General features: G+C 52.1%; 6 protein-coding genes across 6 annotated transcripts; 3 read left to right on the top strand and 3 right to left on the bottom strand.

Moving 5' to 3' along the window:
• Nucleotides 1-72: 72 nt before the first annotated feature.
• On the bottom strand, nt 73-1047 carry Z520_11629 (uncharacterized protein; the record flags this gene model as incomplete). The annotated part of the gene is made up of 1 exon (XM_016782117.1): nt 73-1047. One exon carries the CDS (start codon nt 1045-1047, stop codon nt 73-75), a length of 975 nt encoding a protein of 324 aa, XP_016626723.1.
• A 1820-nt stretch (nt 1048-2867) lies between these two features.
• Nucleotides 2868-4392, top strand: Z520_11628 (uncharacterized protein; the record flags this gene model as incomplete). Its single annotated transcript, XM_016782116.1, has 2 exons — nt 2868-2889; nt 2939-4392. 2 exons carry the CDS (start codon nt 2868-2870, stop codon nt 4390-4392), a joined length of 1476 nt encoding a protein of 491 aa, XP_016626722.1.
• A 178-nt stretch (nt 4393-4570) lies between these two features.
• Nucleotides 4571-5395, bottom strand: Z520_11627 (uncharacterized protein; the record flags this gene model as incomplete). The annotated part of the gene is made up of 1 exon (XM_016782115.1): nt 4571-5395. One exon carries the CDS (start codon nt 5393-5395, stop codon nt 4571-4573), a length of 825 nt encoding a protein of 274 aa, XP_016626721.1.
• Nucleotides 5396-5958: 563 nt separating this feature from the next.
• Z520_11626 (uncharacterized protein) lies at nt 5959-7061 on the top strand (the record flags this gene model as incomplete). Its single annotated transcript, XM_016782114.1, has 2 exons — nt 5959-6034; nt 6109-7061. The coding sequence occupies 2 exons, from the start codon at nt 5959-5961 to the stop codon at nt 7059-7061; spliced, it is 1029 nt and encodes a 342-aa protein (XP_016626720.1).
• Nucleotides 7062-7677: 616 nt separating this feature from the next.
• Z520_11625 (uncharacterized protein) lies at nt 7678-8383 on the bottom strand (the record flags this gene model as incomplete). The annotated part of the gene is made up of 2 exons (XM_016782113.1): nt 7678-8019; nt 8105-8383. 2 exons carry the CDS (start codon nt 8381-8383, stop codon nt 7678-7680), a joined length of 621 nt encoding a protein of 206 aa, XP_016626719.1.
• A 395-nt stretch (nt 8384-8778) lies between these two features.
• Z520_11624 (uncharacterized protein) lies at nt 8779-9929 on the top strand (the record flags this gene model as incomplete). The annotated part of the gene is made up of 2 exons (XM_016782112.1): nt 8779-9143; nt 9203-9929. The coding sequence occupies 2 exons, from the start codon at nt 8779-8781 to the stop codon at nt 9927-9929; spliced, it is 1092 nt and encodes a 363-aa protein (XP_016626718.1).
• Between the last annotated feature and the right edge of the window lie 1223 nt (nt 9930-11152).

Genomic DNA, 11152 nt, shown 5'->3' with positions numbered 1-11152 from the left:
GAAGGCTCGATAGAATTGCGCGGTCCTTGGGATACCTCAATCCAGTAATTGCCGACATCCACCAAAAAAGGATCATGGAATCAAGCGCGACCACTTCTTCTCTGAGGCGTTCGACGAACTGTTTTCCTGCATCGCAATCGGAACATTGGCGTTAGGATTGCTTTCATTTGTGATTTGAAGCTGCAGCCATACTTCAGGTCGACTGCCCCGTCTCTGCGTTTGGTGCGATCTACGCCTCCTGATTATTCTGACACAGCCATAAATCGTTGGGACGTTGGCTACGAGGCAGGAACCAGCGATCTGGACAGAGGCGAAGAAGCTGCGTACTGGTTGATACGACTCCTCGGCGTAGATATAAGCAATGCGAACCAGAGTTATGACGATGCAGAAGACTCCCAGACAGCACAGCGTCCCAACTCTGACCTGCTCAGAAAGGCTTCGATGGCGCACCGCAGCAAGAAGTGGGTAAGAAATTGCCAACAAGAGCAGATCCAAGACAATGTTTGAAATTCCTTGGAGAAGCAATTGGATATACGCTTTGATGCATGCTCCCGGGTTGGGCTTAATCTGCCAATATAGATGAAATGGTTGACACTCGAGAAACGTCGCCAGCACCACACCGATGTAGGTGACGGGGATCGCGATCCAGCAAATTCGAATGAGTCTGGTGGTCCATTTTGCCCTGATCTCGAAAATTCGAGAATAGAACAGCAATAACAGACAACTCTGAAGCCAGCAAATCGAGGTGATCAAAAGTCGCGCGATTAGGGACAAGATGCTTCCAATCTTGAGATCTTCGTGGTCCTTGGAGTCGAAATATGTCGATTTGCTATTCAGCGCGTCGTTTGAGGTTCCATACGTAAGGACGTACTGATTCACGATAAGGCGAACGACGATGGCGACGAGTGAGGCGACACAGATAGCGGTGCTGACATCGTACGATCCATAGTGTATCCTCGCCGCAATAATCCGAACAATCAATATCGCCACTGATACACCTGCGCACACCCAGCCTCCAACTTTGGCTTCTTCGGAAGAAATAAGCATGGTACCGACTGACAAACGCCCCGGAACATTCAGAGGTTGCTTCTACCCGTTGTTTGGAGGATAATCTTAGGCGGCTGCAGAACATGCATCATCTTGAAATCGCAATTCGAAGTATTGCTGCTGCATTGTCGAGGATGTGCCCTGTCTCCTCAAGTGAACTGCAAACCGCTTTTGTGAGTGTGTCAGGGAAATAGTAGGTGGAATGATTTAAAGGGAAATCGAGCTGGATGGAGTTTTTGAAACGGGTACCCCAGTCCGATGAAGGGAGAGGCGGGTCAAACGGGAGACCCAGAAAAACCACAGTGCTGACCACCAGGCCCGGGGCGCTGGATAGGTGGGTTTTCGAGGGGGAACCGACTCGCCTGGCCTCCCACATACGGGGTCTCGAGTCAAAACTGCTCAAAACACCATCCCAAATGATCCTTTCTGGCCTTAGGGCAGGAGGGTGGCAGGCTAGCCCCAGACTAGGGGGTCTTGATCTCTGATGCCCTGGGCACGGGCCACCCAACTCGACGACTAGTGAGATACCCCTTCTTCCAATTGCCAACAAGGCCCATGAATATTACCTTTCGGAGAGTCCTTGGCTAGGCGCTTTCTGCGTCGGTTGGAAGTCGCGACATCACGCTGTTCTTCCTGAGGTCCTCTTCGATGAGGGGTGGTCTAACTTACTAGTCGCTTGCTAGAAGCAGAGAGCTTGTATGATGATGCGAATTGATCAGGATGGCAGCTTCTTGTGCCAGATGTCGAACAGCCAGAAAGTTCAAGTTTTAGTCAGGACATTTGGGAAACAAGTTCGCACTCGTAGGGTTCGGAGTGGTTCTGAATGACCAGCAGGTGACCAGTGGCAGTGGGCAAAGCTCACATAATCGCCAGGCTGCACATAAGATCTCCCGTAACCACCATCTCGCTAGAGCGCCATCCCTTCCGATGCGGTCCCTGAAAACTCCGTAGTGTGTAGAAGCGAGAAGCTTGAGGTCTGCACGGACCAGCCGGTATGCGCTCCATTAATACCTTTATCCTTTCTAGGTGGAAAACTAGAGAACTCAGTATATCAGAGCGTCGGATATAGCAGCAGGATACAGCATTGTTCACGGAAACCTGGGGTGAATGTCGAAATGGAAATGAAGGGAGGTCGAGGAGGTACCTCGTACATGGTACAGAAGCGCGGGTCGCGCAAGCGCACGAAGTGTCTCCTGCATGTTGGAGGCCATAATTCGCAGACAAACGTCGCACCATTGCAATGCAATACGAGGGCGGCTTCCTTTGCTCGTGTTCCGGCTTATCTTTCGGATCGATATGTCGGGAAATGGAGGCGTGCATAACCACGGCGGGAAGTTTAAAGGAGTCTCTGATGCGATCTTCCGATCATTGATCACCGCATGCCGTTGCGATCATGGTCTTGGGATGGCCTCATGGGCAATGACAGGCTAGACACGTACGAGAGCTAGAAGCCAATACCTGTCGACGACAGTTGAATGCAGTAATGGTGGTGGTGGTTCAATGGTGACGAACAGCCACACGTCGACCCGAGGTTATTGCGAAGTCCCTGTCAGTGTGATTGTCTGACAGCTCTCATTTTTCACGACGCGTTGCTCGAGAGCGTGTCCGCAGACTAATGAGCCTCACTAGCCCCGACCGCAGACAGAGATAGTGACTGAAGATTCATTCCATCATCACATCTCCTTTTCGTTCCCGTTGTCATTTGTGTTCGTACCTCAGCACAGACCTGGCTAGGCTCATCGCTGCTTGAATATTGCTCCCTTGCAACTCCGCGCCTGACATGAATTGAAGTTGAACCACTGTTGTCGAACATCCCCAGCATGGCTGCGCCATCCGAGGAATGTAAGTGTGGCGCTTCGCACGGGAAAGATCTCTGCTGATTACCAAACAGTCTCGGTGAACGCGAATGAAGCTGTTCGTATCTCTCTCGTCCAGCCCGGCCCGAACAACAAACTCATCACCCGACATGAATTTCATCCCAAATTCACCTATCCCATCGTTGGAGAGGCAGAGCAGATCTTCGGCTACAGAGGCCTAGACGTCGAGATCCAGTTTGCAGCTCACAGTCTGCAACCACATATCAATATCTCATACCAAAAGAAATTCAGCACCATCGGTACTACAAGCGCGCTCGATCTCAACAAGACCTTCAGCAACTTCCTACCCCCAACAGCGTTTCAACAAGGGTTCGAGTCAGAATTGCTGAACGACTCGAGAGCGGCAAAATGGACACCTCCAGGCGTGTGTGTGAAGGAGTATACAAGAGGCGGAGAGAATTATGAAGTGTGGGCTGGCTCGTTACTAGACATGCCAATGAGAACCCTGATTGACAATATTCAAATATTCATTGTCTTCTTCATCGAAGGCGGACAGTTCATCAACTTGGAGGATGTCGACTGGACCTTGGACAGATGGAGGGTCTATCTTACATACCACAAGGCATCAAAACCTCCGGCACCCAACGCATCTCCATACTCATTTGTTGGCTATGCAACAACCTATCGCTTCTACAAGTTCCAGAAACCTCCGAAAGACCATACTCTCTTTTCATTTCCGCCGTCAGAGACTATTACGCCCAACACCCTCCCGTCGCGACTTCGAATATCGCAATTCCTGATCACCCCGCCTTACCAAAGCTCGGGCCATGGCTCTGCTCTTTATCAGGCCATATACGATGAGGTCATGGCCGATCCGACGGTTTTGGAACTAACAGTGGAGGATCCGAGCGAGGAATTCGACAAATTACGCGACATGAATGACTTTGACGTTCTGGAACCGCAGTTCAAAGCTGTCAACTTGAAGATAGATACGTCGCCCTTTGCTAGTCTGGAACGAGGACGTTTGAAGCGCATACCGACTGCCAAATTGCTCCCTCTCGACGAGCTCCAAGCCATTCGATGCAAGAATAAGATTGCAGGGCGCCAGTTCGCCAGGATGGTCGAGATGTATCTTTTGGCGCAGATCCCATATTCGCATCGTGCGGCTGGTGGAGCGTCCCTCACCAGCCTTATGGTCAGGGGTGCCAAAGCTCCCAATCCAGACGACCGAACCTACTATTGGTGGCGGCTGTTACTGAAACAGCGCATTATCAAGAAGAACAAGGATTTGCTCCAGCAGATCCCATTCGAAGAGCGACTGCCTCAAATTGAGGACAGTGCTCGTGCGCAGGAGGATGAATTTGAAGGCCTCATCCTTTCGTATGCACTCCGAAAAGAGAAAGAAGCAGATCAGCATGGAAACGGAGAGTCATCGACCGTCGTTCGCAAGAGAAGGGTTGTTGAGGATGACGAGGATGACGAGTCGTTGAACGGCGAAGCCTCCAGGTCTAAGAGGCCCAAAGTTTAAGACCATTCTCTCGCCATTGTTTGCGCTTGTCGACTGCGAGCATTCGAGCATTTTGCTCGGTTCATGGTCGCCGCTTCAAGGTGCGGCATCTGAGCCCAGGATCTTTAGGCTGGAGATGGAGGATGAGGATAACCAGGACATGGTATCACAGGGCCACCTTGTCCGTGCAGCTGGATTTTCAGGTAGCGAGAGCTCGATGATAACAGACAAATTGATGACGTTCTTCAGCCTCTTCGTCGGCGATGACATGTTCGTCTTCACCCAGCAGGGCACCCTCCTCCCACATTTTGTCCAACTCCTGATCGTCGTCGCCCGTGACAGCCCAGACACTTTCGCGTAGTCGTTTGTTCCGCTCTCTGTCCTCTTCTATTCTCTGCTCGATCGCCCGCTTGTCCATTTTCGAGACACCGTTGGGCTTGCCTGGACGCTCTGCTCCTGAGGTCCGCGGCGTGGGTTTCTGAGCACCGCCGTCCCCTGCTGCGCCACCCTCCGCAGCGGTGGTTAGATCCATGGCATTGTTGCGGTCAGCTCCAGAAACTTCTGCCGTCTCGACATCCTCCTCGTCCACTCCGAGCAATTTGCCCAATTTCTCCTCTTTATCCTTCAACCCGCTCTCGATCGTCGCGATGACTTCGGCCGTAAGCACGCCTTTCTCACCCAGGCCCGTAACCACCCGCCTCACGACTTTGACATTCGCACCGCTCTGCGCCACGGCATCCACGATCCTCACAATATCCCTCTTGACCATCTCCACGTATGCCTCGTGCCCGCCTTCCTTCATGTTGATGTCCGCGTGGTGCTCCAAAAAGTACATGATGTTGGCGCGGTTGTTCATGTTTGTGTTGCCCCGCTCGAGGTTTTCCAGAATGCAACTGTGCAGGTCTTCATCCATGTCCCGGTGTTTGAGGGCGTAGTGTGCAGTCTTTATCGAGGCCGTGGCGGAGGCGGAGAGGTGCGTGAGGAGATTGGTGAAGCGCATGCGCACTTCGAATGGGTCGGCCATGGTGATGATGGACGATATAGACACCCGGGAGAGCGATCACTAGCGGGGAGCGTGGGATGTAGTGGCAGAAAGGGTTATGGAAAGAGGACGAAGTGTCTGTGTGTTCACATGTTCTTGCTCCTTGGTTTCGGGGAAGAGCAAACAATACGAGACACTGCGCATGGATCTCGTCCACTGTTCGCCAATTGGGTCGACGGCTTATCCTTCTCGGAAACCCCTACTTGTTGAATGCACGAAATAGCAATGATAGTCTGTGCAGAATACTGACTACAGAGGATGGCAAAGGTCTCTTGTATTAGAAGCAGGACAACTCAGAATCTGCTGCCTATTGGTGTGCCTTGCAGACGGATTTGGCCGATGGTGATCGAGGACCTCCCGCTTCCGCCCTTCCAAAATAATATTTCCAATTCTTTTTTCCCCGCATTTTCTCTCTTCAGCAACGAGGCTGTAAAACAATTTTCTGGGGATAGCACGACGACGACGGCACCAGGTGCAGACTTTCTTTCTGTGGATAATCTTTTCGAATCGTCCGACTGAAGAACTCGTGCTGCGATATGGCGGCCATGCTGCGTGTGCCCAACGGCATCAACGGCACCGAATCCCCCAATAATGGCATGACACTGACAATTCTCGGCTGTGGTGAGTTGTCTCTTTTTTTACAAGCACATTCTCTCTCATGCTAGATCCCTCTGTTGACTGAAGGGTCGTATAAGGAACACTCGGCATCGCCATCCTCAGCGGCATCCTCTCCTCCCTCTCGGAATCCTCTGCCTCGCACGCTCCCTCCCCCGCCTATCCCGACTCCGGCACCGCCACACCCACTACTGAGTCACCTCCCCATCCACAGCGAACACCGACAAACTTCATCGCCTGCGTGCGCCGTCCCGAGTCCGCCAAACGGATCAGGGTGGCCGTCCAACCCTACCGGCCCAATGTGACGATCCTGCAGAACGAAAACGTCAAGGGCACGCACAACGCCGACGTCGTGATCCTGGGATGTAAACCGTACATGGTCGCCGAGCTGCTGCGCGAAGAGGGGATGAAAGAAGCTCTTGCAGGGAAACTTTTGATATCCATCTGCGCGGGTGTCCCCGTCGAGCAGATCGGGACGGTTCTCTACGGCGAGTCGTACCCGGTGGGAATTCCTGAGAACGCTTGCCAGATAGTGAGAGTCATGCCCAACACAGCCGCGATTGTGCGCGAGTCCATGACCGTCATCGCCACCAACACACCTCCATTACCTCCATTACCCGCCGAACTCTCCTCAATAGTCGAATGGATATTCACTCGGATCGGCCGGGTCGTGCACCTCCCGCCGTCGATGATGGACGTATCGACGGCCTTGTGCGGCTCCGGGCCTGCGTTCCTGGCCCTGATGCTTGAATCTCTTGCCGACGGGGCTGTTGCGATGGGTTTGCCTCGTGCAGAGGCTCAGCTTATGGCGGCACAGACGATGCGAGGCACGGCGGGCATGGTTCTCTCCGGGGAACATCCCGCGCTGGTGAGGGAGAAGGTCTCGACTCCCGGAGGGTGCACCATTGGCGGGTTGTTGGTGTTGGAGGAGGGCAGGGTGAGAGGAACGGTGGCGAGGAGTGTAAGAGAGGCTACGGTTGTTGCAGCACAGTTGGGCAAGGGCGTTAGTGGCGTCAATGGAACGAGATTTTGAGAGGCAATAGGAGAGGTTCAAGGGTGGGCATGTTGGACCCTTTGGGATATGAATTCGAGGTACTAACGAAGAAATCACCATCGCTCTGCGAAGGAAAATGGCGGGCTTTACGGATAACGACATCGCAAGTTGGCTACTCTTTGCAATGTGTACTCGGTATATCCTGCACGTTTGGGGTTCGAAAAGTTTGGCACATGTTTGTGGAGATTCTGAGCGTATTCCCGTTTCCAGCAAAGTCGCTGCAATCTGTTCGTGCAGCAAACGCGATGATCTGTCTTCTGGAGCGGTAGTTGAATCTTGAATTGTACAGTTCTTTTCGGATCTTGTCCAAGTCTCCCTAAATGCTCAGGATATAGTTACAACAGTCCCCCGGTCAAAGATGAATCCACGGAGACAACGAACTCGGTGTAGAAGAACGCATGGCCGACTCCTGCAATGCCACCGAGTGAGCATCTTCGCCGCCAGTTCCCATACAACACCTCGAGGCATCTGACGTGTGTTTCGAGGAACCATTCTTAACTCTGAAAATGGGCCCCAAACAGCACAGACACCAAACGGATGCGAAGTGTGATCCTGAGGACCGTCTCTTCACCTGCTTTGCTTCACCTATTCATCCTTATGACATGGAAACCACAGCTCCCAATGCCTTCATGGCCGCGACAATCTTCTCCGCGTCCTCCTTGGGCACGCCCTCCTTCATGACCTTTGGCGCGCTCTCCACAAACTTTTTGGAATCCACCAAACTCAGACCCAGTAGTCCCTTCACTTCCTTGATGACCTTGGGTTTGGCGGCCGCGTCGAAGGAATCGAGTTTCAGTGTGAACATGGTCTTTTCCGCGGGTGCAGGCGCGGCTTCTTCTGCTGCTTCTGCTTCGGCTGCTGGAGTGGCAGCCGCAGCACCACCAGCAGGGCCAGCGACTGGAGCAGCGAAAGCCATGTCGGGGATGTTAAGCCGGGACTATAGTTGTAAAGATTAGCCAGAAGTTCAAGAAGTGGTACCACAATGTCCGTCCCCACTGCAGAAAAATGATGCTCAAGCATACCTTTAAGCTCGCAACCAAGTCTGCCGTCTCCAGCAAGGTTAATTGTGATATTTGATCCACGATCCCAGCTATCTTAGGATTCGTAGGCGACGCAGCTGCTGCATCCGTCGACTGCCACCTCCGTGAACACTTTGAGGATGCTAAGCCGTTCCTTCGTCTGTGCTGGTTTGCGGAGCTTGTGGAGGAAAGCCGGAGGCATTGGGAGGATAGGCTGCGTTTTTGCGTCCGAGCTGCAAGGTGGCAGCAACGATACGTTACTGATGGGAGTTTCGACGACATCTTGTATCGATGGAGAATAGAAGGGGGAAAAGAAGAAACCTGTTGAAAGCGTAGTGGACACAGAAACGTCTGTACTCAATGTCTAAGAAATTAGGAACTCGCGACCATTGCGCATTGAAAGCGAAATCGTGCCAAGCGGCACGTGATCATTTCGCGACTTCGAAGGAACCTCGACGTCAAGATCAGGCATCATTTCTACCTTTCTTCCCAGTGACAACAGCTGGACACAACTTGGTGTTGCAGGCACTGTTTTCGGGGCGTAGTTGGATATATTCTGGGTCTGTCCTAGCGTCGCCATCCATTCCACGGCCAGAGTATCCGCCTCTCGAGCGGTTCGCCACCGAATTCGATACTTATTCCACTGACCATTATCTTCCTTTTCTTCACTATCAATCATGGAAGAAGTTCCAATCTTCAGAGCTACGAAGCGTAGGAAATTTGCACGACCTCATCAAGAATCATCTGCAGAATCTCCCGATGCAGCTGCTTTGAAGACGGATGATGTGGTGTCAAGCGGTGGGCACGAGACTCGAGATGATGATGAAGACGAAGGTGGAATTTCGAGTCTGATACGTGCACGAAAGCACGTTCGAAAGGCTGTGTCTGGTGTCCAATTTTCAAATACCAAGGTTACGCAACGAGCGGATAAAGCCACTGAGATGGAGGTCATCAAACCAGATCAGGATGCCGACAAGCCCATAGACATCACCAACCGGTTTGTCGGAAGCACCGGGCAGGTTGTGAATGTCGATCAGCATATGTTCGTGGCTCCCCTAGAAACCCCCAAGTCCTGGAGACATAGTTGGCTGACAAGATAAGGGTTGCATTCATAGACTCCGAAATGGCTAGGAGACGGGCCCACCTCGTCACTCCTGCAAACTTTCCTCAGAGGAATTCGGAAGAAGACACATATCGAGATGCTCCATCATCCGACGAGTCAGGATCGCCAATCCAGAAAACATCCGGAACCAATCCCACCTCCACCCGCCAACTGGCCGAAGTCGACCTGGGAAATTCTGTACATGATACTAACCTAGCCCGCACGATGGCTGCACTCGAACGCGTCAAGGCTGGTCGAGCTCCGGTCGAAGAAGTGGACAAACCACCGAAGCCTCGAAAACCACGTCTAGGAAGGGACGGTAAACCCTTCAGGCCACGACCCAGGAAGCGAAGGAACAGCGAAGACATTGCGCGGGACGCCCTTGTGGAGCAATTTCTCCATGAGAATAAAATTGACCTGTATGATACGAACACTCCAGGATTAACGAGTGCCCCGGGGGCGGCAGCTGGCGAAGCCGCCGAAGACGAGGGTGACACGGACGATCGCTTTGCTGAACAATTTCGGCAACAGTTCATGGACGCGATGGCCGAGAGGAGGAACAGGCATAAACAGCCCAATCAGCCAAAGGGCAATCTGCCAAAGGGCGGCGCAGCTGTCACGGAATCACGAGGTCCAAAGCTCGGAGGGAGTCGAAGCGCAAGAGCAAAGATGATGCAGTGGCAACAGCAACAAAAGCAAGAAGGGCAAGCGGGAACGAAGAAGTGAGAATGAACTGGCTAGCGTGGTGGAGTATGTTTACGATGATGACAAGCCATGAGATCCTTGAGTTTCTCCCTGACACGTCGAGAGTCGCGCAATTGGGACTGTGGTCCATGTCTTGCAAGTAGTTTCCTGACACTAGTTGAGCCCATCTACTTTCGTTGCTTCGCCGCTCTGCAAGTCAGGCCCAGGGTCACCCGTGACCTGGGGCCTGAACACAGACAGCAAGGCTCTATGTACACCAGCTTACTCTTTGTCTCGCGTCAGCGTGGTGTGTTTGTGTTGGAATCTTCTTCTCCGTTCCTTGGCACAAGGCACAAGTCGAAAAAACGATGAAAAAGAGAGAGAGAGGCCGTCCAAAGCACAAGCCATGAAAAAGGTTCCAAAAATTGAAAACAGTGTCTAGAATGTTTCTGTTGGAAAACGAGTCCCAAAAGGGACAAGTTTTTCAGAGTGTGGTACAAAAGATTTTGAGAATCTGTGAGTCCAGGAGTGCAAGAGGACAAGATCTGTTTTGTTTGAAAACTGCCAAAAAAGAAACAACCAGCTTGCGATTGCGAGATGCTCACGCAGCGGTTGGTTTTTGGGAAGTTTTTGGTTTGTTGGTGAGGAGAGGTGGTTTGTGAGGAGAGGTGGATGAGAGAGGTGAGAAACTCCAAGGAGCAACAACCAGCTAGGGCGCGGTTGTTACTTTTGAAAATGTCTCAAGAGAAGAGGTGGTTGAGAGAAGAGGTGGGAAGAGGTGGTGGGCAGAGGTGAGAAACTCCAAGGAGCAACAACCAGCTTGGGCGCGGTTGTTACTTTTGAAAATTTCTCAAGAGAAGAGGTGGTGAGGTGAAGTGGTGGAGAAGAGGTGGAAAGAACAACCAGCTTGTAATTGCGCGAGCTCTTACAGCGGTTGCTTTCTTGAAGAGAAGAGGTGGAGGAGAGAAGAGAGTGATGTGAAGAGCCTCAGAAGAGGTGGTTTGAGAAGAAGGGTTTCCAAGAATTTGAGAGCGACTTCAAACCTCACATACAACCAGCTGGAGCGATCTGTGCGATCGAGCTTCAACACAGCACGGGTTGATGTCCTTGGCTTGAAGTCTTGTCGAGAAACGAAAGAAAGAAACAAAGATTCTGCTGTGCTGGTAATATCAGTGCATTACTCGGAGGCAATGAGTGGCGGCAGTGTAAGGCCAGACACCTCAACCAAGGGCCAGTCTTTACCAAGGACAACAGAAGATTTGATC

The sequence above is a fragment of the Fonsecaea multimorphosa genome, assembly GCF_000836435.1.
Source record: "Fonsecaea multimorphosa CBS 102226 unplaced genomic scaffold supercont1.41, whole genome shotgun sequence".
NCBI lineage: Eukaryota > Fungi > Ascomycota > Eurotiomycetes > Chaetothyriales > Herpotrichiellaceae > Fonsecaea > Fonsecaea multimorphosa.
The sequence above is the reverse complement of the archived record's forward strand: the minus strand, read 5'-3'. Positions and strand labels throughout refer to the sequence as shown.